General features: G+C 41.1%; 2 protein-coding genes and 1 non-coding gene across 11 annotated transcripts in view; 1 reads left to right on the top strand and 2 right to left on the bottom strand.

The window, feature by feature from the left end:
- bptf.L (bromodomain PHD finger transcription factor L homeolog) overlaps window positions 1–3,772 on the bottom strand; it is a 69,414-nt gene extending 65,642 nt beyond the window's left edge. For 5 of the 7 annotated variants that reach the window (XM_018235525.2, XM_018235523.2, XM_018235524.2 and 2 more), the window contains exon 1: window positions 3,001–3,772. In XM_018235525.2, the coding sequence (XP_018091014.1) occupies window positions 3,001–3,490 (490 nt within the window). In that variant the 5' untranslated portion in view covers window positions 3,491–3,772. The remainder of the gene's footprint in view (window positions 1–3,000) is intronic. The other 2 variants (XM_018235528.2, XM_018235530.2) reach the window with 1 other exon arrangement.
- A 259-nt stretch (window positions 3,773–4,031) lies between these two features.
- On the top strand, window positions 4,032–4,113 carry trnas-aga. The gene has a single exon. It is a non-coding gene; the product is annotated as a tRNA-Ser (tRNA).
- Window positions 4,114–8,301: 4,188 nt separating this feature from the next.
- Window positions 8,302–24,391, bottom strand: nol11.L (nucleolar protein 11 L homeolog). 3 transcript variants are annotated; one of them, XM_018233881.2, is made up of 18 exons: window positions 23,928–24,388; window positions 22,820–22,933; window positions 22,691–22,747; window positions 22,008–22,156; window positions 19,255–19,312; window positions 19,034–19,175; window positions 18,637–18,816; window positions 17,739–17,815; window positions 16,935–17,058; window positions 15,333–15,415; window positions 14,604–14,675; window positions 14,206–14,390; window positions 13,117–13,242; window positions 12,783–13,028; window positions 12,545–12,623; window positions 12,127–12,219; window positions 10,607–10,714; window positions 8,302–9,761 (listed from the first exon to the last, which is right to left on the bottom strand). In XM_018233881.2, exons 1-18 carry the CDS (start codon window positions 24,072–24,074, stop codon window positions 9,645–9,647), a joined length of 2,157 nt encoding a protein of 718 aa, XP_018089370.1. In that variant the 5' UTR covers window positions 24,075–24,388; the 3' UTR covers window positions 8,302–9,644.
- Between the last annotated feature and the right edge of the window lie 1,922 nt (window positions 24,392–26,313).

The following is a 26,313-nucleotide window of genomic DNA, read 5'->3' as shown; positions in this document are numbered from 1 at the left end:
GTGTGCCTAATCCTAGAGTGTTTGACTGTGTAGGGGTTGCCAGCCAAAAACTATTTTGCATAATAAAAGATTCTGTCATTATAACAAACTTCCCAGTATATATTATCTCACTGCCAAGTCCAAAGCCATCCCAGCACAAGAACTACTGGTACAGAGCATGGGGCTTTAATTGGTGATCAGAGGCAAACATTTCTAGCATCACCACAGGCAATACAAAGAGTCTATGAAGCAATGGAAATGTATCATCTGCAGATGGCATTTACCATCTGTTGACAGAATAGGTTTAGGTTGGGCTATTGCCAGGAGAACACTGCCTGCCTGAATGCATAAAGTCAATGGTAAAGTTTGGTGGAGGAAAAATAATGGTCTGGGACTGTTCTCATGGTTTGGGCCCCTGGTTCCAGTGACATTACCAGGGTACAATGGCATTCCTGGCAACAAAACCGAATTCAGTACAGTGAGAAGCAGTGCTTAAAGGGTATCTATCAGGAAAATTAAATATAAGCTTCATCTTCCTGAAACAATTTTAATCAATTACGTATTGTTTATGAAATAATCATTTTACTCTTCACTCTCCCACTCTAAGCAACTTGTCTCTCTTCATTCTCTTTTCATGCAGTAGGTGGAGTCAGTTTTTGATTGACATTTAGGTCTAATATATCCTTTGGGGGGGGTTGTACCCTTAACCTAGGTTCTCACTCTTTAAAAATAACCCTCTCTGATGGGAATCCTGTTGCTCTGCATGCAGGGTATGTGCCAAAGTCTATTATTCTGCTACCTTTTGTTTGTGCTGGAGTTGGTTATTGGCGTTATTCTGCTAAGAAAGGGAGCCACCCCCCCCCCGACGTATTAGACCTGTCAATCAAAGTCTGACCCAGACCTCAGCATGAAGAGTAACAGGTTGTGGAGAGCGAGATACTGAAGAGTAATGATTATTTCTTAAACTGTACAGAAATTTTAATTGATTTTATTTAGAAAGTGTCCTATTTTAGTGAGATGAAACTAATATAATATTTTCGCAAAGAGCCCCTTTAATGACTAGTTATTACTATTTGCAGTTTTAGTACAAAGCCTGCGTGGAGCTAAAATCTGCTATTATTACACAAATGTAATAAGTACCCAAGAGGTGGTACTGGGCTTTGTCACACATCTGTACATACACAAGTAACTGTCAGGACATTCTCTGGGGCATGTTATCAGCCTTGTGTGTCATGTGAAATGGGATGTGCCATCGGGCGCTAATAAAGAATAATACAATAGTTAGTTGCCCAGTTAGTTAGCTTTGGAAAAGTGGGTATAAGACAATAAGAGCTCTTAGACTGATCCATGAGAAACGCATTGCACCATAATCTAATGAAGCACAAAGCAGGACAACCCTTCCACAATTATTTCTGCACATAAGGCACTGAGGGATGGTACAGCAACACCAGCTACAACACAACTGTAACATAACTCCAAGGCTTGGGTGATATATTGGCAAGCGGGCACTGACCCTAAGCAGAGACTGATATGCAGTGATAAAGTTGGGCGAGGGGTAGGTGTGTGCATTAGCATTACTCCCAGCTAAGCACACAAAGAGCTTGGACACAGGAGAATGTGTAGGGACTGGTACTGCTCCTATGAAAAATGCCAGGACTCAACATTGGTGTAATTGAACCCACAGCTGAAGAATAAAGGCAGAAAGGTAGGACTGACATGGCTCTCAGAGGAACAGAATATGAAAGAATGTTTGGGTACATGCACCGTCCGATACAGAATAATAACAGGGCTCAGCAGTACATTTGGGGGCTAGCATAGATCACAGTGATAAAACTTCACATCAAGGAAAAACAAATACATGTGGATTCTGGCATTGCCCGGAGCAAGCCCGGACTGGCAATTTGTGCGTTCTGGCAAATGACAGATGGGCTGCTGTAAGATGCCATGGACAGCCACTATTTTTTAGGCTGGTGGGGCCTGTTTGGGCCTCTGCGTGCCTGAAATGCCAGGGCCTATTTTGACTCTCAGTCCAGACCTGGCCCAGAGGCACACAATGGAAGGGGAAGGGTGTATATTTGGGGACTGGAACTGTTCCAAGTAAAATAGATTACAACTAGGGAACCAAGGATACATAAAGCTTCTAATATTGGCACAAGTGATTCAGAAAAATGCCATGGGACAAGAGGGTACTAATATGTGACCCAAGTTAAGAGGATAATCCAAGGGCGACTGTCTAGGTACTGATATTGCTCCCCAATAATACAGACTAATGACAGTAATTAATGCGGGTAGTGCTTTTACCCGTGATGAGTTAAAACAATAATTCCAAAGTTTACTATCGCTGTACTGTTATTGCTCAGGAAAAGTGACAAAAACAATGCTTGACAAAGGGGTTCTGCCTGAAACATTGAACCTCGCAATAAATCAGCAAGGGCCTGCTAGCAGTATCCTTGTGTGCAGGTGTTTTTCTCACTTTTCCTGGTTGGTTTAGAGGTATCTTATTCCTCTCTCTCACTGTAGACTAAGGAGCTCCTATTCCGGAGGCGGAGGGCCAGGGCTGCGAGGAAGACTTTTCATTTCTACTGTTATTGCTCCCTAGAAAATGATGCCAGAGGCACATGAGGATACTGCTACTGCCCCAGAGAATAATGCCAGGGGCACATGAGGATACTGCTACTGCCCCAGAGAATAATGCCAGAAACACATGAGGGTACTGCTACTGCCCCAGAGAATAATGCCAGAAACACATGAGGGTACTGCTACTGCCCCAGAGAATAATGCCAGAAACACATGAGGGTACGGCTACTGCCCCAGAGAATAATGCCAGAAACACATGAGGGTACTGCTACTGCCCCAGAGAATAATGCCAGGGGCACATGAGGGTACGGCTACTGCCCCAGAGAATAATGCCAGGGGCACATCAGGGTACTGACCCCAGATAATAGCAGGGGAAGATAACGGTATTGCCCCAAGCCAATAATGCCAGGGACAGATTTGGGGGCAGGTCGCCGCTGTGCTCACCTGGGGTACTGCTGTACGTGCTGTGGCTCCTAAAGCTGCTCTCGGTGCAGTAACTGGCATCATCTTCATCCTCCTCCAGCTCCTGTTGATAGTCCGAGTCCTCCATATCCTCCTCCTCTTCTGGCTCCTCGTCTGCCTCCAGCTCCTCCTCACTGTCCCTGCGGCCCCCCGGTTCCCCATCCTCCTCCTCTTCGCTCTCATGATCATCATATACCACCTTGCACAAGCTTCTCCGGGCTCCTGCTCTGGGACTACCTCGACCCCTACCCCTTCCAGGGCCCGTGCCGGCCTTCCTGCGCCTCCGACCGCGAGGGGAGCTGCTGGAGGGAGGGGAGCTGATTCTACTATTGTTGCGGGGAGTCCCTTGGTTCTCTGGTGCCCAGCGGCCTCTGCTGCTGCCCCGGAGGCGGGACCTTAGGCCAGCGGTGGGCCCCGGGGAGCTGTCGGGTAACACAGGGCACTTAGGCGGCCTGCCCCGGCGGCCCCTCATTTTTTATCTGGGAGGGGCGGCTTGGTTGAGGTGTGTGGTTGCGGAAGTACCTTGCACTGCGGAGACGGACGGACGGGCTCAGACCGAGTTCCTAGGGCCCCGTTCCACGGCGCCCGCCGCCTCCACCGCCATCTTGCCTCTTCCCTTTCAGTCGGCTAGCCAGCGAGTGCAGGCCCCAGAGTCACGTGACCAGACACCCGGACTCCCCCTGCTGGATACTCGTGGGGAACTACCGGTAGTTGGAAGTCGGGCTCGCTCCCCCTGCTGGTAGCACTTGGAGAAGAACAGGCGGCTTGGCCTGCGAGAGATGAGAGGTGGGAATTACCGTCTGTCAGTCTTACTAACCGGAATCCACAGTGTGTAGCTCTGGGCTATTGACCCATCAGGTCTATATAATTGTGTCTAATTGTGCTAGGGGAAATTTAGGGTTGCTCTGTCCCCAACCACCTTGTAACTAAGGAAGATTGTCATACACAATACCGGCACTGGGGGCAGCGAGTCATTGGAACACATTTTCAAGATTCTATTGGTTTTTCATGTTGTAGTCGTGGCCGAGTGGTTAAGGCGATGGACTAGAAATCCATTGGGGTCTCCCCGCGCAGGTTCGAATCCTGCCGACTACGCAAACCTTTTACATTTCTAGTTTATTTTCCTGTCAACGTAAATCCTTTAGTTGTTATTGTAATGACATGAAAGGGAATTTACAGATGTCGACAGCACCAGCCATAGATTATGCTGTTTAAAATGCCTTTATTGAGACATGGATTTCTGGCCCCAATACAATTGTATTGGGGCCAGAAACCCATGTCTCAATAAAGGCATTTTAAACAGCATAATCTATGGCTGGTGCTGTCGACATCTGTAAATTGTGAATAAACGGACGCATGGTGGAAACCGTTGGACGTGCATCAGGGCTTAAGATTTGGGAAGTATAGGTGCTGACTGAGAAATCTAATTGAATGACATGAAAGGGAAACCTGAAATAAAGGACTAACGAAGCTCCGATAAACCCAAAGAGTTGCTATAACAGTGGTGGAATTATAACATTTGCGCATTTTGGTTGCATTTTTACATTCTGCAGCATAAGAATAACACTCCCACTGAGAGCAACAAAATGCAGTAGATATCACATGACTTTCATGTTTGATAGTGTAATTGTCAGACCAGTGGCATAACTATCCTGCTGCAAACCTTGGCCTACATTGTAGGGACTGAGCATGCTGGGATTTGCCAAATCTGCTGTAAGACCAGTCAGCGGTGGGCAGGGCCGCCATTAGAAATCACGGGGCCAATTGAACTCGTGGCTTCAGGACTTCAACCTCGCCTCCTTTCGTGACTTTGGGTCTTTTCGCTGCTTCAGGACTTCAATTTCGGCTGTTTTCATGACTTCGGATCTTTTCGCTGCTTCGGGATTTCGACTTCGTCTATTTTCGTGACTTCGGGTCTTCTCGCTGCTTCGAGAGTTTGGCTTTGGCTGTTTTCATGGCTAAGGGTCCTTCGGCTGTTCGGCTGGCCGCAGGCTTCAGCGCTCTCTCTTTTCAAAACTGCAGCACTGCCGATGTTATTGTTATTAATAGGGAAAAAGATAAATATATAGGAAAGCCGGTATTTTTTTGCAGAAAAGGTGGCAACCCTAGGCAGTGGTGGGCATTGAGAGCAGTGTATTGGGCAGATGTGGGTGCTGAGAGTAATGTATTGGGCAGATGTGGGTGCTGAGAGTAATGTATCAGCCAGTGGTAGAGTTGCCACCTGGCCGTGATGTTACCGGCCTGGCCAAAAAAATTGATGGCTGATCCCAATGTTAGGAACAGTAACATCAAAAAATGAAATTGTTTTAAAGTAATAAAAATATAATGCAGTGTTGCCCTGCACTAGTAAAACTGGCGTGTTTACTTCAGAAACACTACTATTGTTTATATAAATAAGCTGCTGTGTAGCAATGGGGGCAGCTATTCAAAGGAGAAAAGGCTCACGTACACAGCAGATAAGCTCTGTAGAACATAATGCTATCTGTTATCCATTAGTTAACCTGTGCCATATAGCCATTTTTCAATCTCCACCATTGCTACTCAGCAGCTTGTTTATATGAACTATAGTAGTGTTTCTGAAGCAAACATCAGTTTTACCAGTGCAGGGCAACACTACATAATATTTTCATTACTTTATTACTTTCAGTTTTTGGTGTTACTGTTCCTTTAGGGAAGATAAATATATAGGAAGGCCGGTATTTTTTTGCAGAAAAGGTGGCAACCCTAGGCAGTGGTGGGCATTGAGAGCAGTGTATTGGGCAGATGTGGGTGCTGAGACCTGAGAGTAATGTATCAGGCAGTGGAGCAGATATGGGTGGGAAATGTAATGGGCAGCAGTGGGTGCTGAAAGTAATGTACTGTGAGCCTGACCTCCAGCATCAATGCCCGACTGATTAACTGAATTATAGTTTTCATTATATTAAACCAAAAGGAAGAAAGTAGTAACCCCACACTATCTGTTTACTTTATTTGTCCCAATTGCTATAAATAAAATAGGTTAAGTGGAATGTGTAAAGTGCTTTATATAATTGCAAAAAAATGATATGCTCAATTAATTGCTAACACACGAACCGCAAACCCCCAGCACCTTAGAGTAAAAGAGAATCGAAGTATTCGAAGAATTAACATACGTTGATACGAAAAAGCAGCCCTTCATTCTCGATTCTCTTTTACTCTAAAGCACTGGGGGTTTGTGGTTTTTTAGACAGCTCTTTCACAGAATAGTTAATTATTGAGACCACAGTCCTCAGTGTCCTGCCTTTCTCCCCGTGTGGTGTCCCAGGGCCTAGAAAAAAACATAGGTAGTAGATTTTGGGACAGCTCCACCTCTACTCTATTTTCACTTATATTTTATACAAAAATGTTTTTAAAAATAACACTTGATTTGTATTAAATAATTTAATTAACTTGTTGATGAATTTATAATCTAATTGATATGTTGCACGCACTGGCACTTTAATTAATGAATTGCTAATTTTGGTTATTAATTGGAATATAAGTAATAAGTTTATTAGATGAATTCATAAATTAATTGAAACTACGAAAGATGGATTAAATCGTGTTCGCAATTAATTGAGCATATAATTTTTTGCATTTATATTAAGCACTTTACACATTCCACTTAACTTATTTTATTTATAGCAATTGGGACAAATAAACAGATAGTGTGGGGTTACTACTTTCTTCCTTTTGGTTTAATTGCGTACTAGTAATTACACCTCACACATTCTGGTGTAATAAATGCTTTATGATTTTCTCTATGGCGTTAGTCATTACCTTGAATTACACCGACACTGTATATATGTTATGTCATTATCTTTTTTTGTTTAGTCCAACATTGCTCTGCAGCAGGGTAGTATGTCAAGCCTGTCCTGTGCTAGGGGAGAGAGGGGTGGAGGGGGGTCAGGAGGATTTTGGTCATTGCCAATGGATACCCATGGGCACTGCCAGCTAGAACCTGTGGATGGAAATCTAGAATGGGTGATGCCCACCATGAAGGGAAGGGGTGCAATGAAATGACTGGAAATTTGATGAGAAAAGTGTTAAGGCTTTGAGTACGCTTGTGTTTTCTAATTGATTGCAGTCAAAGTGTCAGCTCACATAGAACAGAGAAGATGATAGTGAAGCTCTATGAGTATGTAATGGTGGCTGTATTCCACCCAATGATCAGGTGCCTTAAAGGAGCGGTTCACCTTTAAGTAATCTTTTAGTAAGTAATAGAATGGGCAATTCTAAGCAACTTTTCCATTGGTTTTCATTATTTATTTTTTATAGTTTAGTTTTGTAATTATTTGCCTTTTTCTTCTGACTCTTTCCAGCTTTCAGATGGGCGTTGCTGACCCCATCTAAAAGCAAGTTCTCCATAAGACTACACACTTATTACTGCTACTTTTTATTGCTCATCTTTCTAGTAAGGTCCTCTCCTATTCATATTCCAATCTCTTATTCAAGTCAATGCATGGTTGCTAGAGTAATTTGCACCCTAGCTACCCAATTGTTTATAATGCAAATTGAAGAGCTGCTGAATACAAAGCTAAATAACTCAAAAACCCTTAAATAATAAAATATGAAAACCAATTGCAAATTGTCTCAGAATATCACTCTCTACATCATACTAAAAATTAACTCAAAGGTGAACAAGCCTGCATACTACTATGGTGTTCGTCTCCCATTGGCTGATGCTTTGGAGCTTGGCACCCAAATCCAGCATCTAAGACCTAATTTAAACAATTTGGGGTTCCCCTTCTTTCTTGCATAACTGTATCCCACTGTTGCTCTTACATTCTTAATTAATTCAAAATCACTTTTCTTAGTATGCTGGTGCTCCATATCATTAAAAGTATGGCAACTCTCAGCCATGCCATGTTGCCCACCTGCACCTAGGGGTAGCTCTGCATGTTTACTGCCCGATACTCAAAGCTCTTTCAATCAAGGGCTATGGACATGCTAAATGTGACCTAATACAGCAGTGTATCCCTGTTCCTTTCTTTCCATCCCCTCACCTCCCAGAAAGGATATTAATAGTATTGTAAAATATAAGGATAGTATAAGTAAATGAGGAGTCCCAGGGCCATAAAAAAAAAGCACTTGTGTTTTTATACAGGTCATGGAACTCCCAGGAGACTTCTAATATCCTCATATTTTACAACAAAAAGTACATTATTGATTATGGCACAAAAGTTTCAATGAGTTATATGACAGAAATTACATCCTTAAGAACCAATTATAAGGATATAATTTACAAGATATTCAGGATACAGAATAACACAAACATAGATCCCATTTAAAAGATACAAATGTTTTTTTTTATTGAAATTAAGAGAGTTTAGAAATGTTCAATAGCATGCAATTCTGATCAAACTTGACATGGAGAGCTTCTATACCTCCATTACACATAATGGGGGTGTGGAGGCCGTCTGCGTCAAACTTGCATGCGATACCACTATGTTTGGTTCACATAAGGGTTTTGTGCTGCAATGCTTGGAATTAGTCCTTTATAATAATTATTTCATGCTTCAAGAACATTTTTATATGCAGATAAGAGGTATAGCGATGGGGTCCACTGTGGCCCCATCCTATGCGAATATTTTCATGAACTATTTTGAGCTTAAATTTCTACACTCAAACAAGTGGTTTCAACAATATTATACAATATGGTTCCGCTATATCGATACTGTTTGCTATTTGGATACCTTTGTGATTAAAAGGGATGGAGGGCTAATTACCGATCTTTTAAAATCAACTGATAAGAAAACATTGCTTCGGTTCACACAAGGAAATCACTACCCAAATACCAATTTGTCCGGGTAAAGAGGATTGTGTCAGTTGTGATGGTACTAACTAAATGGCTAGATGAAATGAAAATATTTTATAGAGGGGGTACACGGTGACCCTCCTAAAACAACAAAAGTCAGTCATTGAGGGTTTCGGTGTTGAGTTCTCTTCTCAGTCCAGGAAACGATTTGAAGTGAATACGTTTTGCATATAAATACAGCACGGTTAGCCATGAAGTTTCTAAAATCATCCGTAAACATCGGGGACTGCTAAGGGATGGGATCCCTATGCTCTTAATTGGGAATATGATTTCTGTTACGGAATTAAAGATTATATTTGGACAAATGTAACAAGCGAAAGATAAAAACATAAGGATATTTTGTTGAAAAGTAATATTGTATCTAATTTTATTTCTTTTTTTTTTTCATTTCGAACTGGTTTTGGATATGCCTGTAGGTGGAGCTGTAAACGTATAAAGTTGCATGACTATGTGTATATGAGTAACTTGAAAAAAGGTGTGTTTGGCCCTGAGACGTATTTGTTGTCAGAGATCTGAGCCATGAGATACCAATAAAGGCTTTATAACTAGGATTCTTGCTATGACTTCAACCAGTACAACACAAAAACACATGTGCAGCAAATAACTCTTTATCAAGTGAACATGACACAAAGAGCCGGACAGGAGTTCATGGTGACATTTACATGTGTGCTGCAGGAAGGCCACCGAATCAGGGCAACTGAAAGCAATAACAGAGTAGTTGGAAATGGAAAGATATGCGAAAATAGTAGGAAATATATTTCAGTTTCTTACAAAGAAATAAAAACAAATCTGTACAGAGCTGTCCATGTTATTAGTAGAGTTTGAGAACTTCTATAGAATATCTGGCGGAGACACTTGCCGGGCACTTCAGTTCTTTCAGCTCTGCTAAACAGCCCTCGATCTTGTTCAGTTCTGAATAAAACTTCAGCTTTAATAGAAAAACAATCATTAGTTTGTTAGTACAACAGAGGTGTTTTTCTGTATGGCTAAGTGCCCTTGTGTGTCCATACCTACCCTTCCAGCACATGCAACTGTGGAGGGGCATTATATCTAGTGTCTTTGTGTAGGGTGGGGGTCCCAAGATATCCCACTAATTCTCAGGATAAGTATTCACCAGTTTTGAGTATTAGACACGAGGCAAGTGTTTCTCTGAGCTTCTGAAGCTGCACTGACAAGAGGTGCTGTATTTTGCAACAATTGCTAGGGAAATATTTAGTCAGAGGCTCACTATAACACAGGCACCTAAGAACCAACAGCAAGGGCTGCCATGAGAAATCAAGGAGCCCCATACGTCTACTGGCAGGACTCCTACTCCAAGGTTGCCTAGTTTTGTAATCTTATGTCCAACTGCCCCCTTAAGTAGAATAGGGACCCTTGTTTACAAAAAATCTAAATAATTTGTATCTGGCCACACCTTATTAACTCCAAATATGCCTCTTATGTGCTCCGGTCGCACCTCACTCACTCTTAACATGCTCACAAATTGCACTTCTACTAGAAACCCCTCTGTTGAGAAGCCTGAACCTAAATGAATGTATCTCATGTGTGCTGAGGAGCTTAGAGCCTGCTTGTAAAAAAAAAAAGCTCAATTACCAGTGCCAGCCCATGTACTTTGTATGGGAATAGAGTGCCCCAAACTACTCACTGTAACAGCAGCTCCTGTAGAACTTTGCCACCTTGCTTGGGTCAGTTTAGGAAATTTTGAACCGGACAGTATCTCACTTAATATTCAGCAGTAGCAGGACAGTACAATAACAGGAGCAACATACACACCTGGCTTTTCACAGTCTTTTGAATTTTATTAAGCAGTGACTTGGCCTCTGACAGCATCACCACAGTGGCAAAATGTGCATCCAATAACAGGTTCATCCAGTCCATGATCTGAAACCAGAATCTAAGTGAGCCAAGTCTGAATCACCAAATTTGTATGAACGAATGAATAAACAGCAGACCCACATGAAGCATAAAATATCTATAAACATAGGTGCTCTAGAAATAGGCTGCTAAATGGGCATCCTGGGATATCTGCCAGTACTTGCTATTTGCCAAGACTATAATATTGGTTGAAGAAGATGCCTGCAAGATCCACACCATGTATGCACTAGCATACATAATAATAGTCTCACTTAAAGGAGAAGGAAATGTTAAAATTAAGTAAGTTTCATCAGAAAGGTCTATATAAATACACCAGTAAACCCTCATAAGTAACGCTGCTCTGAGTCCTCTGTCAAAATAAACACCACATTTCTTTCCTACTATTGTGTACACATGGGCTTCTGCATCATACTTCCTTCTTTCAGCTTAAAGGGATACTGTCATGGGAAAAAAAATGTTTCAAAATTAATCAGTTAATAGTGCTGCTCCAGCAGAATTCTGCACTGAAAACCATTTCTCAAAAGAGCAAACAGATTTTTTTATATTCAATTTTGAAATCTGACATGGGGCTAGACATTTTGTCAATTCCCCAGCTGCCCCGGTCATGTGACTTGTGCCTGCACTTTAGGAGAGAAGTGCTTTCTGGCAGGCTGCTGTTTTTCCTTCTCAATGTAACTGAATGTGTCTCAGTAGGACATGGGTTTTTACTATTGAGTGCTGTTCTTAGATCTACCAGGCAGCTGTTATCTTGTGTTAGGGAGCTGTTATCTGGTTACCTTCCCATTGTTCTTTTGTTTGGCTGCTGGGGGGGGGGGAAAGGAAGGGGGGTGATATCACTCCAACTTGCAGTACAACAGTAAAGAGTGATTAAAGTTTATCAGAGCACAAGTCACATGACTTGGGGCAGCTGGGAAATTTACAATATGTCTAGCCCCATGTCAGATTTCAAAATTGAACATTAAAAAATCTATTTGCTCTTTTGAGAAATGGATTTCAGTGCAGAATTCTGCTGGAGCAGCACTATTAACTGATTCATTTTGAAATTTTTTCCCATGACAGTATCCCTTTAACCCTCCAGGGCTCGGCATGAACATGCTCAGTTTGCTCCCCCACCCCTCCCTGATGTAATCTGAGTCCAGAGCTATGAGTGAGCAGGGAGAGACTCAGGCAGGAAGTGATGTCACACCAAGCCAATATGGCAGCTGTTATACTAAACAAACTAAACTAAACTTCTAGAGCAGTTTACACTGGTATGGTAAAGCATTCTACAGAATAAATATAGCATTCTAGCTTGAACTATTGTGGTTAATCTATTGGCAATAGACTGCCTCAGTAGCTTCCCTTCTTTTTTAATGTAATGTACTCTTCCTTCAACCCATGACTTACTGTGACATATGTACTTTCCCAAAACAACTTACCTGGCTGACCGTGGGTACTTGCTTTCCTGGAAGGCTTACTGTTATATTTTCATTGCATATCTGATACAAGTACTGCAAATACCTGAGAAAAAACTGCAGAAAACAGTGTAAAATAAAGATAAATTGAAAAGTTGCAGCTTTTGGAGACCTAGCAAATCCCTGCTTTTAAATAAGTTAAATAAACTGTTTTCATCATTTGATTACTCCTCCTTTCATTTTGCCTTCATCAAGCAGCAGTTACATACGCAAACATTCCACTTGATACACATGGGTCGGTTTTATATGTTTATACAATCTCATTATTATCCCCCTCCATGTTTCCTACTCATAGTATAATATACTACTCACAAACCAGTTTCAGAGACAGATACAGCTAACTCATGCTTGGGAGAGACGCAAACATTCCAACACCACTCACCATCACTTGGTCACCTGACATATCCTTGAGATGTGGCAGAAGAAAGCTCTCACTGTAAGGAGACATCAGAACGGAGTTTCTGTTTTATTGGTTAGGGAAACAACTGATTATCAGCACAAAATTAAGATCACCAATGCATGCTATAGGAGAGCTTTTGCCAAGAGGATGATCTCATATTACTGGACAGTTTGATGATCAAGAATCATGCTATCGGATGGCTTTGCATAGGAAAGGATACACTAGTACAGCTCTTTTATTGCTCATTGGGCAAGTTGCCATTTGAACGGTTTGTGGCAAACTCTCTGCTATAAGTTCACCACAGCTGTCTTCGTCCAGAGCAGTTGGGCTAAAGCCATTCTGTACCACAGTCGGTTCTTCTTGGTGCTCCATATATTTGTGTCCTTTGGCCTTATCTCTCACATCAATATATAAGGTGACTGACTCCGTGTCAATTTGTGCAGCATTCAACCATTTCTCACTGATACTGCAGGGAAGGAAAAATAAATATTGACATTTACCAAGAAGAGAAATCACAGCACCTTACTCAGGAATGTCTGGTATCATGAGCTCACCTTAAAAAGGCCTTAAGGCATGAGCAGAGAACAGCTTCTGGGACATCAGGGAAAGAATGCAAGCAGAGCTGAAGTAGGTGCACATCCCTCTTCTCCAGACAGAGTGACAATAATTCAGGACACAGACTGACACAAGAAAATTTTAAAGAGGCTTTTTATATATACAACCTCCATATTCAGATATATTTCTCATCCTTCCTCAAAACATGTAATGATGCAGAAAGAAAAATGTTTTGAAAGCATTTTACCTCCTAAAACTGTCATTATATCAGAGCTGCAGAGAGATGTTTACAGGTCAAAAACTAGGCTGAAATGTGTGGGTGAGTGGTAGTGCCTGTTCATTCTCTCTCAAGAAGTGGTCACAGCACTGACTGACAGGCTGAACTCTGCAGGGAAACCCCTGCCTGCAACAACCATGTCTGCCCACTGTGCGTTGCCTAGGGACTGCAGTGCGGACTGCGACACCAGCCAGCATAGCGGCAAATGGCATTAGATCAGGTGGCAGCGCTAGGAGGAGAGCTCCGCTACAAGGGCACGGCGCCTGCTGGGCATTCTGACACATTGTAGCATATTCTGGTATTTTTTAGGAATCTGCTGCAGACGGCCCGCGGGCCGTAGTTTGGACACCCCTGCTATAGTCCATCATATGTTGCTATACACTATGCAACTCTCTGCCTCTAGTACATTACAAAAGGGGGAGGGATGAGCACAGTTGTCAAGCTAATACAGACGTTTTTTATCCAAAAGGTATAAAAAGACAAACTATTTCTTCTATTTTACATGATTTGATACATTGTGAAAATTTATGTTATTTGTCCCTAATTTCACTAAGCAATGACATGACAAGAAGACACATACCCCAATATAAGCACTTTATTTTCCAAATAAGGCATTAGGACTGGTAACATTCTCTGAGCTATGGCAAACTTATGACATGGTCACTCTGGGAAATGAACCAAGAGACTTCTAAAAGAGCCAATCAAAGTCCAGCACACAAACCTACTGCAACATTTTTCGAAATTCCTGAAGCAATGATTTGCACCATTTTTTGCCTATAAAAAGAAATACCTTCTTCCAATAACTACTTACCTGTAGGACAGTGTTTTTGTCTGAACAAGCTGCACAAGAGAACTCTGTGGGTAGTACTTGGGATCAGCCATACAATGCTTTACCAAACTCTGGGTTATTTTGCCAACAGTGACCTGAAAATCTGTGTCTTCTTTGCCCAGGAGTAGTTGCTGCACAAGAACTTCAGTCTGTGCTTGAGACATATTCTATAAACAAAACACACACATTATAGGATAAATACGGGGGGTGCTGCCAGCATCCCAAGCTGCATTAACCCTTCCCTACTAATGATTGTTTGGGAAAGATGCCACAGTCCTGAGCCTGTGATAGATCGACCAAAACAGAAAATCCACTGTCCAATCTCCACTGAGAAACTTTAGCCACAAAGAATAGAAAGTGCATGTGTGCTCTGGCGTTACCTGAACATCCAAGGGGTACAATGTGCATTCTGTGCCGTTTCCTGGATTTCCATTTGTTTTTATATCCCTGGTCTGTAAGACATCCAAATGAAATAAGTTACTACGGTTTATCTTAGCGAAAAAAAGCAACATGATGCCCCCCTGCTTGGAACAGGAAGATGCAAGTAACATCTGGCCTTTACAAACAAATGAGTAGAAAATATACTTTTGGGACATTGCTTTCAAGTGACCACTGATGGCAGGGCAGAAGTCTAAACAATCAGAACCCAGAGAGCTGATCAAGTTTGCAGTTTTTTTTTGATGCTCAACTATGATTTGTATCCATCCACCAATATAACTATGGCTGTAGAGTTACATGGCTCTTCTCAAGAAACAAAGCAATATCCAGCATGCGGCTGTACAAAAGGCTACAAAACCCAGAATGTATGTGTGTGTGTGTGTGTGTGTGTGTGTGTGTGTGTGAGAGAGAGAAACATGGCAGCTATCAGAGTGCAGACAAGGCACAATTCAGTTATACTGCTCCCCACTCTGAAAGTTGCAACACATAGGAAGGAGTTGTGTTTATCACATGTATAAAGATTATGATGGTATATTAAAAGAATAAAAGTACAGGTCCCTAATATCTCCTGATGATAAGAAACAACCAGGAAACCTAGCAGTGCGCTATACTTAAGTAATACTTAGTAATCAGCCTCACAATAAACTTCACACATTCACAAAGTCACTTACTTTTTTCCGAGCACCAGAATTTGACTGTTTGACTTCCAGGTTCTTTCCTACAAGTTTGCCCCAATTAACAAAAGGAACATTTTCTAAAAAGTAAAAAATAAACAAAGAAAAACAAACAAACCGTAATATGTAATTTTCTACACGAGAACAAAGATAAACACATTTATTTTAGGGATGCCTCATCAGTACATGATCGAGTTTCCTAAAATGACATTTTTTTTTAAGCTCAAGACAGGTTTTATTGGCAATAAAACAAAGTAAAAGTTGCACACTGTACATTTCACACTGCAAATACACAGTATGTCACATACTAGATTCTTGCAATACAGCCATTATGTTTACATGCCCCCATTCACATTAGGTCTTGCATATACACAATACATATCAACATGAGTACATTCATGTTAGGGACTTAAGTTTATGTTAGAGCCTTTTAATCTAATGTCCAGCCTTTTCTGCCAACCTTTACAGAGTTTCTTAAAGGAACAGTAACATCAAAAAATTAAAGTGGGGGGTAACCCTTGTGTGTAGGCCTACTTTCTCTATATTTGTAACCCTATGTAAAAGTATAACATTATATTGCATTCAATCTTGTTTATTATGTTTTTGATGGTGCAAATAAAGACATTATATATATAAAAAAAAAAATGAATGTTTAATTATAAAAATATAATGCAGTGTTGCCCCGCACTGGTAAAACAGCTGTATTTGCTTCAGAAACAATACTATTGTTTATATAAATAAAGTGCTGTGTAGCAACGGGGGGCAGCCATTCAAAGGAGAAAAGGCTCAGGTTACACAGCAGATAAGCTCTGTAGAACATAATGTTATGTTATCCACGATTTAACCTGCGCCATATAGACTTTTTCCAATTTCTACCATTGCTACAGAGCAACTTGTTTATATGAACTATAGTTGTGTTTCTGAAGCGAACAGATGAGTTTTACCAGTGCAAAGCAACAGTACATGATATTTGCATTACTTTAAAAAAACTTTCATTTTTTGGTGTTACTGTTCCTTTAGCGAGATCGCCAAACGAGCGGATCTTTTCCGATATACCACTAATGGCAGGGCTATTTCAGGGGTAATCTGAACATTCGGCCCTATTGCAGAACGATCGGATTATGGCGAGCGCAATGGGCTCCGACGGGCGGTCGCGAGAAAAATCAAACCTTCCCGATCTATATCATGTCCAGATAGACCCATCGGAAGCCTCCATACACGGGCAGATTAGCTGTCAAATTGGTCTAAACGACAGATATTGGCAGCATTATCTGTCCGAGTATGGCCACCTTAAGACAGACGGGAGACACATTTGGTTACATTTTGTTTAACTTATCTCTTGTTTAGTAAACTCTATGTATCAGGTATAATTGGAACAGCCTGTCTTTGTAGCCAAGAGAGATGTGAGCAGGGGCTTGCAGTGCCTCTTCCCATTGGTCATATATTACATAGGTCAGGAAAGTGACACGTGTTTAATGGTTTGTGACTTGGTGCAGGGTGTGACAAAGTTCCACTCCTGCACGTATATGTCAGAACAAAATGCCATTACAAAGGGAAAAAAACAGGGCAGCCAAATACCTAGCAATGACAATACCCTACCTGATGTCTCGATATTTCTGCTTTTTCCCAGAACAGATGCCAAGCAGGACACTTCACAAATATATGGAACCACTACCAGGGCCTTCCCATGGGGCACATATAGTTTATTGTCACTGCACCATAGCTGGAAAAGAATATGCTAATTTTAAGATTATGCGCTTCCAATCAAATATATCATTGAAACAAATGGAATGCACCAATCCATACAAGGGAAAAAACAATGATCACAGAGTAAATTAATACATAGTCTTTATAGAGTATTTAACTCAAAGCATCTGTGCAATGAGTTACTAAGGATGGAGAGCTAACTTCACTTGTTTAGTCTTACATAGAGCATTGGCCTCAGTATAAGCCTTGTATGTTTGTGACTTGGCATTCTGAACTGCTCTGTGAGATCAATCCCCTATTTGTAACCATAAAGCACACATTAGGCCAAAAATCTCAAGGTGACATTACACTGACACACATACGATGTGACAGAAAGCCCAATTATATTGGGAGTTTTATATAGTCAGACAAATCCAGCTCTCAATGATATGCTGCTAATACAACACTATTAAGCTTAGGGCAGTAATGGTATTAGCAGATAATAGATGCAATTTGGAAACTGCGCAGAGTGCAGGGAGATTACCTGTGGAACACACAAACATGTAGGAATTGGGAATTCTAAAAAAATGGGATAAAATTAGCAAGACCACACTTTTGCTTATTGTAAATTGGTGTACTCATGACTCTGAGATGTACCTACTATACATATACCCTTAGAGAGGATTAACAGCATCATGTATTATCAGCAATTCTAACCTGTGCGCTTGTCTTCTGTGGGAAGTTACAAGCAGTCTGCAATGTCTGGAATGTGGTGTTCCATATGGAGAGACAGTCTGCAAAGAACAGCGTCATCACAGTAAAAAGGCATGGTCTTACACTGCGTTATACCCACGGACTTTACCCCACATGCTCTACCATTCCCAAATGTATAAAAATTGCACAGAGAAATATAATGTTATTATAAAACTATGAGGCGATGACTGGTGACACAATATATGACTTAATACTTGTAATACTAGTAATACTCTGAATTATGACAGTCTCTAGAAAATTGCACTCTAAAGGGCAGCACAAAGCCATTTTTAGACCAGCATATCTCCTGACATGTGTTCTTAAATCTCTATTTCTTAACCCTGGGTCCCAAAATGTTGCAGAACCACAACTCCTGCCTGTGTATATATTGTATGTAGAGTAAAGTAAAACCAGTAGCACACTGATATGGTGAAGAATGAGTCTGTGGTTTATTTAGCCCAAGTGCATACAAATTTAGGGCAACGTTTCGGGCTCCACTGAGCCCTTTATCAAACCTTGATAAAGGGCTCAGTGGAGCCTGAAACGTTGCCCTAAATTTGTATGCACTTGGGCTAAATAAACCACAGACTCATTCTTCACCATATCAGTGTACTACTGGTTTAACTTTATTCTACATGGAATATATGACCTGAAGGGCAGGCCAAGGTCATCCAGTTTGATCACCTGACACCCGGCACTGGGTGCGAATAATAAGGGTTTGAGCACTCCGTATAAGATGTGTATATATTGTATATCCTGAAACATTAACGTTAGCAAAACCACCACCTAATCAGATACAACAAATGGTGATATTACATATTTAGTACAAAGCTAGCCAGCAAGGGTTTCCCTGTGACAGTACCTTTTTGTGTGGATGGAGATTGCATAAGCACTGCTACATGGGATTCATCAAGGAATTTTAATGCTCCCACTTCTATCGGTCCAGACAGTTGCAACAGTGGTAATGCTGTAACAACCCTTTCCGTTTCCTGATCAATGGGTGACACTGGAAATGGAGTCTGGCAAACTTGTCCGCTAGAGTCTTGGGGGAAAAAAAAAAAAGCTGTTTACATATAAAGTTTGGGGCAACTAAATTACAAAATGTGCCCAGATGTATAAGTGAAATAAAACATGGGCTGGTCACCATCATATTTCAGACCAAGGCTGTACTACAGAGCAAGATATTATGGTTATGCCTATATTTGTAACTATGATTAATATTTGTATAAACATTGGGAGGGCCCAGCATGTGTACTTACACAAAGTTAGAAGAGTGAATATTTTACTTTTCACGGACCCAGAACAGTCCAGGATAGTGGAACCTTCTGTATTTGGTTTAAGGTGATATTTACAAACACAAACTGGGCTGAAATTGTGAATATACACAAAATAACTGGAGAGCTGTAAATAAATAGAAAAAAAAAATTGTCATTCAGTTAGAACATGAATGTGTTACAGAATTATCTGAATAAATACTTGCCTGCTGTGTAACATAGACTATGAGAGGTTGTCCTTCATCCGCAAAGATCTCTGACCACCTGTAAACAGACAAATGAGAGCTAAACCTTCTACTGATAAATGATAAAATACTAGCAATGGCCTTCACAAACCCATAGAAACCTCAGTCAGCATTTACCCACTACCTTCATAACCAATAAATGTACCTGAAAACTCCCAAATGCTGCCATAAACGTATTTAAATTTTATTTTGAAAGAAATGCTAACCTCAAAACTTACTTCATATGGTGCCTAGTACAATGCAATTTGATTGCCAGAAAATACCTGTCTGTTTTTCCTGTGTTTACTCAGTGCTATCACAAGTAGCCCTGGTTCATTCCATATGCCCAAAGACAGCAATCAAGCCAGGCCAAACGTACTAGTAAATATTCAACCCACTGTGGAATTAACGCAAGTATAACACAAGATACATATGGGTGCTTGTCAGCAAAATTTGATGCATTATGCTGCAATAGACATGATTTTAGGACGGTATGTACAAAATTTATTCTAATCCAACAGGTCCAATCAGTAAAATAGAGTGTGGCTTTGCCTACCCAGGGAGACCTATGCACAGGTTCAAGAGTTTAAATATCAGCGGTAGGGAGAATAAATACTCGAGTTATTAAAATGTAAAAGGAATGAATCAAATGTACTCTAATAATCCACCATTTTTTATTCATAAGAAATATGCATTAAAGTTAGAGAATATCTGGACATGTAATTTTTGGATTTGGACAGATCATCTACAGAAAATAAGAACAAATAATTTACAAATTACAGAAAGAAAATTAAATTGTGATGGGTTTTTGTGCCACACTTGGCATAGTGGGAACAGGGGGTATATAAGGGTTCTGATATTGCCCATGGCACATGTGGGTAATAGTATGTGCCCCAAAATAAAGGAAATGTAAAGTCATCCCATTAAGTTAAGGGATTCTGATAAAATGCCTAAAAACAAGGAAGCTTCCAATTTACATGCATTTTTTTTTCCTTACTGCTGTAAAGATAAACAATACGGCGTCTACAGCTTTAACAGGCAGCCTCAGTCAGCTGGTGCAGCTTTGCAGCAGGAGCCAATCAGAAGCAACTACGCTCATAGCTATATGTGAAGTCTTTGACCTCACTGGCTCAAGGTGCACTTAGAGAACAGGGTAGCAGGAGACTACATAAGCTTCTTGAGCAACTCGGGTAGGGCTCACTGAGGCTGCTTGTTAGAGTTGAAGACACTGGATTGTTTACCTTTACAGCAGTAAGAAAAAAATAATGCATGTATATTGGAAACGTCCTTGTTTTGAGGGATTCTACGAGAATCCCAGGACTCAGGGGTGACAAAAAGGTAAATTGGAATCTACCAGTAGACCTTTAGTTGATGATCAGTAGATCAAGACACTGTCAACAAACTGCTTGACTAAATCACCCTTCCGATTTATTTCATTCAGATATTTATTCTGTTAAAGGGGTGGTTCACCTTTAAGATAACTTTTAGTATGATGTTCTGAGACAATTTGCAATTGGTTTTCATTTTTTATTATTTGGGGTTTTTGAGTTATTTGGCTTTTTATTCGACATCTCTTCAATTTGCATTTTAAGCAATCTGGTTGCTAGGATGAAAATTCCCCTAGCAACCATGCATTGATTTGAATAAGACACTGGAATATGAAAAGGAGAGGGCCTGAATAGAAAGATGAGGAATAAAAAGTAGCAATAACAATACATTTGTAGCCTTACAGCACATTTGTTTTTTTAGAAGAGGGTCAGTGACGCTCATTTGAAAGCTGCAAAGAGTCAGAAGAAAAAGGCAAATAACTATAAAACTGTAAAAAATAAATAATGAAAACTAAATGAAAAGTTGCTTAGCATTGCCCATTCTATAACATACTAAAAATTTACTTAAAGGTGAACCACCCCTGTAAAGCTGCACCAGAAATAGCTGTATTTTTAAATATAGAAATATAAATTCTCTTATCAATCAATATAATATTTAAGTAATATTTTCCATGGAAGAGAATGTCCACAATGATATTATGGATGTAGATCATAATGAGACATCGCTAAAACTAGAGTAAGTGCCCGTTACTAAAGTATGGGCAATTCTACCTTAACTTAATAGGATGACTTTACATCCCCTTCAAAATAGTAATGCAAGGATGACTTTTTAAGTAACAAGCCCCCAACCTTATTTACCAACAAGCCACATGCAAATGTGAAAAAGTTTTGGAGCAAGCAACACAAGCATGAAAACAGTTCCAGGGGGTTGGCAAATAAAGGTTGCGATTGGCTATTTGTAAGTCCCTGTGTGGACTGGCAGTAGACCTGGTTTTAATGCTACCGAAACTTGCCTCCAAATCTAGAATTCAACATTAAGCAACTGTCTTGAGGCCACTGGGAGTAACAGCCAAGGGGTTGGTGAGCAAAATGTTGCTCACTAGCCACTGGTTGGGGATCACTGGACTACAGCAATAGTTGTGTTTCATGCTACCATGAGCCCCTGGTCCATAAACATCATGGACGGTGCTGTATAGTAACTGAATGTGAAAGCAATGGTTGCCTGGATAGTTGTACCTATTTCTCTTCATTTATGTTCCATGGTTTTGGTGTGTGCGGATTGCTGAACTTTAGTATTGTAAATAAATTAACAGACACCTTCTTGAAAGGTCACAAGTGACAGAGATTCAACACAAGCTGCACACGTATGAAATTCAATAAATAAAATGCCAAATGTCAGTAACATACACAATTCTCTCTCCATCTGACAGAATGTTTCCAATTTCCTGCTGGGGGTCAGCGAGTAATGAGTCTAAGAAGAGAACGGCTCCTCCTTTAAACAGCACAAGCGGATCAGCGTTAGGGAGAGTGTGAATTCGACAGACATCAGCCGAGAGCTGGAGGAAAGGTGAAACATTGCTAATATCTTACAAGGATGTAGTCATTTTGTAACAGTTTTATGATTATGGGGAGTATGATCTTTCTATGGTGTCTTAATTTGATCAATATAATAAACAGGAAAAACAAGAGCAAGCTTCAGACACAACGCTTAGAGGTACTGCAGATCTGCCCGGTTTATTTCACTTAGCTGGTCGATCATCTTGCTTACATAATGTATTTAAAGGGCAGACACATTTGAAACGACATACAGAAGTGAGCAGGCTTTAGGCCATAAAAAATGCTTTAAGGACGACATCTGGCCGCTGGCCAGAATCTGAGCAGCTTTGTTCCATATACCAAATACCTTACTGGGTAGTCTGGTGCAGAGAGTAGGGACATATTCTTTATCTTAGCTTTTCATTTTCATAAGAAATACAATTTCAAATTTTGTGGAATTATATAAAAATAACTTTAATATGGGGATGCAAACAAAAAGATTCACAATTCAGAAAAGACACACAATGCAGTTTCCAAAGGTAACTGAAACTTACCGTGGCTTTAAAAGCAGTATCCAAATTTACATTATCTTCTTTCCATATTCTTAAAACCTAATTTAAAAAACATGGTTATTCTGGGTCATAGGCATCATCATAGGGAACAAAGCACCAAGCTCATGTTACCTTGCCATCATGAACCACAACAAATTCTCCCGATTCATGATTCAATACAGCTGGACAGGTGATACTTTGTCCTTGTTTTACTGCCCAAGCTCCTAGTGGTTTCTGATCAGAAACCTAGAAAAAAGTAATTAAGTATCATAGAGATTAACACTAGGAGGCAAATCCTCTAGGCCACATATCAATAAAGTAATGGCTCTCCCAACTTAAAACAGTTCATGTGCCCACAGCCAGCTCACATATCCACACAGTGACTATAGCCCTCTAATCCACAAACCCAATGTAATGGCCCCCTCCAACTTATAACCAACACATATCCACACAACCCTTAGTCCTCTAGCCACATAACAATACAGTAATTAGACCCAACTTATAATCAGCTCATACACAACACAGTGCTCACAGCCTTCTAGTGAACATACCCATATATTAATTAGGGATGCACCAAATGCACTATTTTGGATTCGGCCGAACCCCTGAATCCTTCGCGATAGATTTGGCCGAATACTGAACCAAATCCTGATTTGTATATTCAAACCAAGGGTGGGAAGGGGAAAACATTTTATTACATTCTTGTTTTGTGCCAAAAAGTCACAATTTCCCTTCCCACATATGCAAATTAGGTTCGGCCGGGCTGCAGGATTCGGCCGAATTCTGCTGAAAAAGGCGGAATCACAAACCGAATCCTGGATTCGGTGCATCCATAATATTAATAGAACCAACAGCTCATAACCAGCCAATCAACCATAAACAACAAGTAGAGACATACATTGCCCACAACCCTCTATCCCACATACAAATACAGTAATAAAGCCCAACTCATAAGCTGAAATATACACACAGTGACTGTAGCCCACATACCCATACAGTAATGGCACCCCCAGCTCATAAGCAGCCAGTGAGCCAACCATAACCAACACATACCCACACAGTGCCCATAGCCCTCTAGCCCACATAGCGATACAGCAATAGCAGCCAACTCATAACTAGTTCACATAGGCAGACAGTATCCACAGCCCACATAGCGATACAGTAGTGAACACCAGCTTACACAGCACAGCCCATACCAAAGCAGTTGGACCCTCGTTCACACGAAAACTCCTCTCCCTACCTTATACAAAGTTACAGCCTGTACAGAGTCCGTCACTAACACCCTATCTGGCTCCCCCGCGGGTTCCACTCCAAGTATCTCGGTTCTACCGTCATCGGCCTCGGTAAGAAGTCCGCACAACGTGAAGTGTTCACTGAGAGCGGCCATCTTGACACTGACGTCATTAGCATGAGACAAACGTGGAAGCAGTTTGTCGAATCCTGCGCCCCCTGCTGGCTGAAGAGGAGAAGCACGTCGGATTTGAACAGTCTTGGGACGCAGTAACTGCGCCTACTGCTGGATAGTTGGTGGGTGTCTCAGGGAAAGTCTTCAGGTAAAAGAACGGGCCCGTGGCTCGCGTTAACCGGCACTTAAATGACCCGAAACACTGATAAACCTGAGTGCATTTGTACCTTGATAGAGAACTGGATGAAGGATGGATTACACACAGAGTTGTGTAAATGGAAACAGTGCTGAGCCAGGCCAGCCGGGCGCTCTAGGCAACCAGATAGGCCACCTCTAGAAGCTCTCCAGTTTGTTTAGGATAGCAGCTGCAGTATTAGCTTGGTGTGACACCAGAATATGTCCCTGCTCACTTATAGCTCTGGCCTCAGATAACAACAGAGAAGGGGGGGGGGCAGAGGAGCAAACTGAGCACGCCTGGGGCAGGGAGGTTTAACTAAAGGCAGGAAGTCTGATACAGAAGCCCATGTGCAGTGTCGGACTGAGACACCAGGGGCTCACCAAAAACCCTTCGACTAGGGGCCCACCCAAAAACCTTTAGACCAGAGGGCCCACTCGTAATAAAGAAGACCCCACAGTCGCCGGGCGGCCCAGGGGACAGGTGGTCCCAGATCCCCTGTAGATTTTTTTTGCGGAGAGGCCTGGTTAGTGATGCCACTGTGAGCGGGGGTCTGTCCTTGGTCCTTTAAATTGTCACTTATTTATTAATGGCCTGGAGGTGGCCACTATGAGTACAATCTCTTGTTTTGCTGAGCATATTAAGGTGGCCACTATGAGTACAATCTCTTGTTTTGCTGAGCATATTAACTTGCGCAAAACTATATAAGTTTCATTACAGGATGCTGCCAGAGTGATTTACTTAAACTGGGCAGCAGACTGGCAAATGAGGTTCAATGTTGATAAATGAAAGGTTATACACTTTGGTAGAAATATCAGTCTCCAGTGGTGATGAGGCCAGCAGGCAGCATGCTGCCCCTCCCAATTTTTGCTAGCCTAGGCTGGGCCTGGGGATGAACACAATTTTTTCTCTTCATAGGTCCCTGGTAAGGCCTCCCTTGAGTGGTAAAAGGGATGGAGTATTTAAAGAGGGTAGACTGTCAAGCTTGGGGTTGTTTTCACTGAAGAAAAGGTGCTTACGAGGGGATGCGATTACTCTATAGAAAGAGAACTTTTATTTGAAAATGTGAAAATGTTTCTACACTGTAAAGAGAGTGAGGTTGTGGATGACTTCCCAAGGCTACGGAAATATCAAGAACTACAGTTAATTTTATACAGTGTGTGTATAATACACAAGAGCCACAAATATCCTGTAAATTATATCCTTATGAACAGAGCTTAGTGATGTTATTGGTTATAATTGGAGCGTAGTGATGTGATTTCTTCACATGACTCACTTACAATTGTGTATTATAATAAAGTACCCCCTGTTGCAAAATATGAGGATATTAGCAGTCACCTTGGAGTTCTATGACCTGAATAAGGTCATGTAACTCCTCGGTAACGTATAATACCCTTTTATTTTACTTTATTCACTATATATACTCACACACAGTCTACACACACACACACTCACTATAGAATTAGCTTTCCCTATGTTATGTTCCACTGACCCCATATAAACCTTCCTGGGCTGCAGTTTATTGGAATGTTCACATCAATGACGTCTATGACATACCTCCCAACATTTTGGAAGTAAAAAGAGGGACATAAGTGCAGCAATTTTTTTGGGCCACACCCCTTTATGCGGCCACACCCCCTAATTACCATGTTCATTTTACAAAATTTGGCAGGTTATGAAAGTTTGAAAATATTTCTCCTTATCTAAACTTTTTTTTTGTGTCTCAATGCAGAGAAAATAGGGACTTTCCTGTACAAATGAGGGAAGGCAGGTTGAGCTGTCAAAAGAGGGACAGTCCCTCCGAAAAAGGGACAGTTGGGAGGTATGCTATGGAGCCCACAAACAGGGATTATTAAATAAACTGTGGGTCTGGGTGCAGCATCTGTGCATTTAAACCTCCAGTTGGGATAGCAGAGCTCCATATGTAGGGATTTCATACTCCAGAACCTTCTGTGATGCTGGGAAATGTAGTGCAAATGTGGCCTCTTTGCATTAAAGGGATATTGTCATGGGAAAACATGTTTTTTCAAAATGAATATGTTAATA

The sequence above is a fragment of the Xenopus laevis genome, chromosome 9_10L, assembly GCF_017654675.1.
Source record: "Xenopus laevis strain J_2021 chromosome 9_10L, Xenopus_laevis_v10.1, whole genome shotgun sequence".
NCBI lineage: Eukaryota > Metazoa > Chordata > Amphibia > Anura > Pipidae > Xenopus > Xenopus laevis.
The sequence above is the reverse complement of the archived record's forward strand: the minus strand, read 5'-3'. Positions and strand labels throughout refer to the sequence as shown.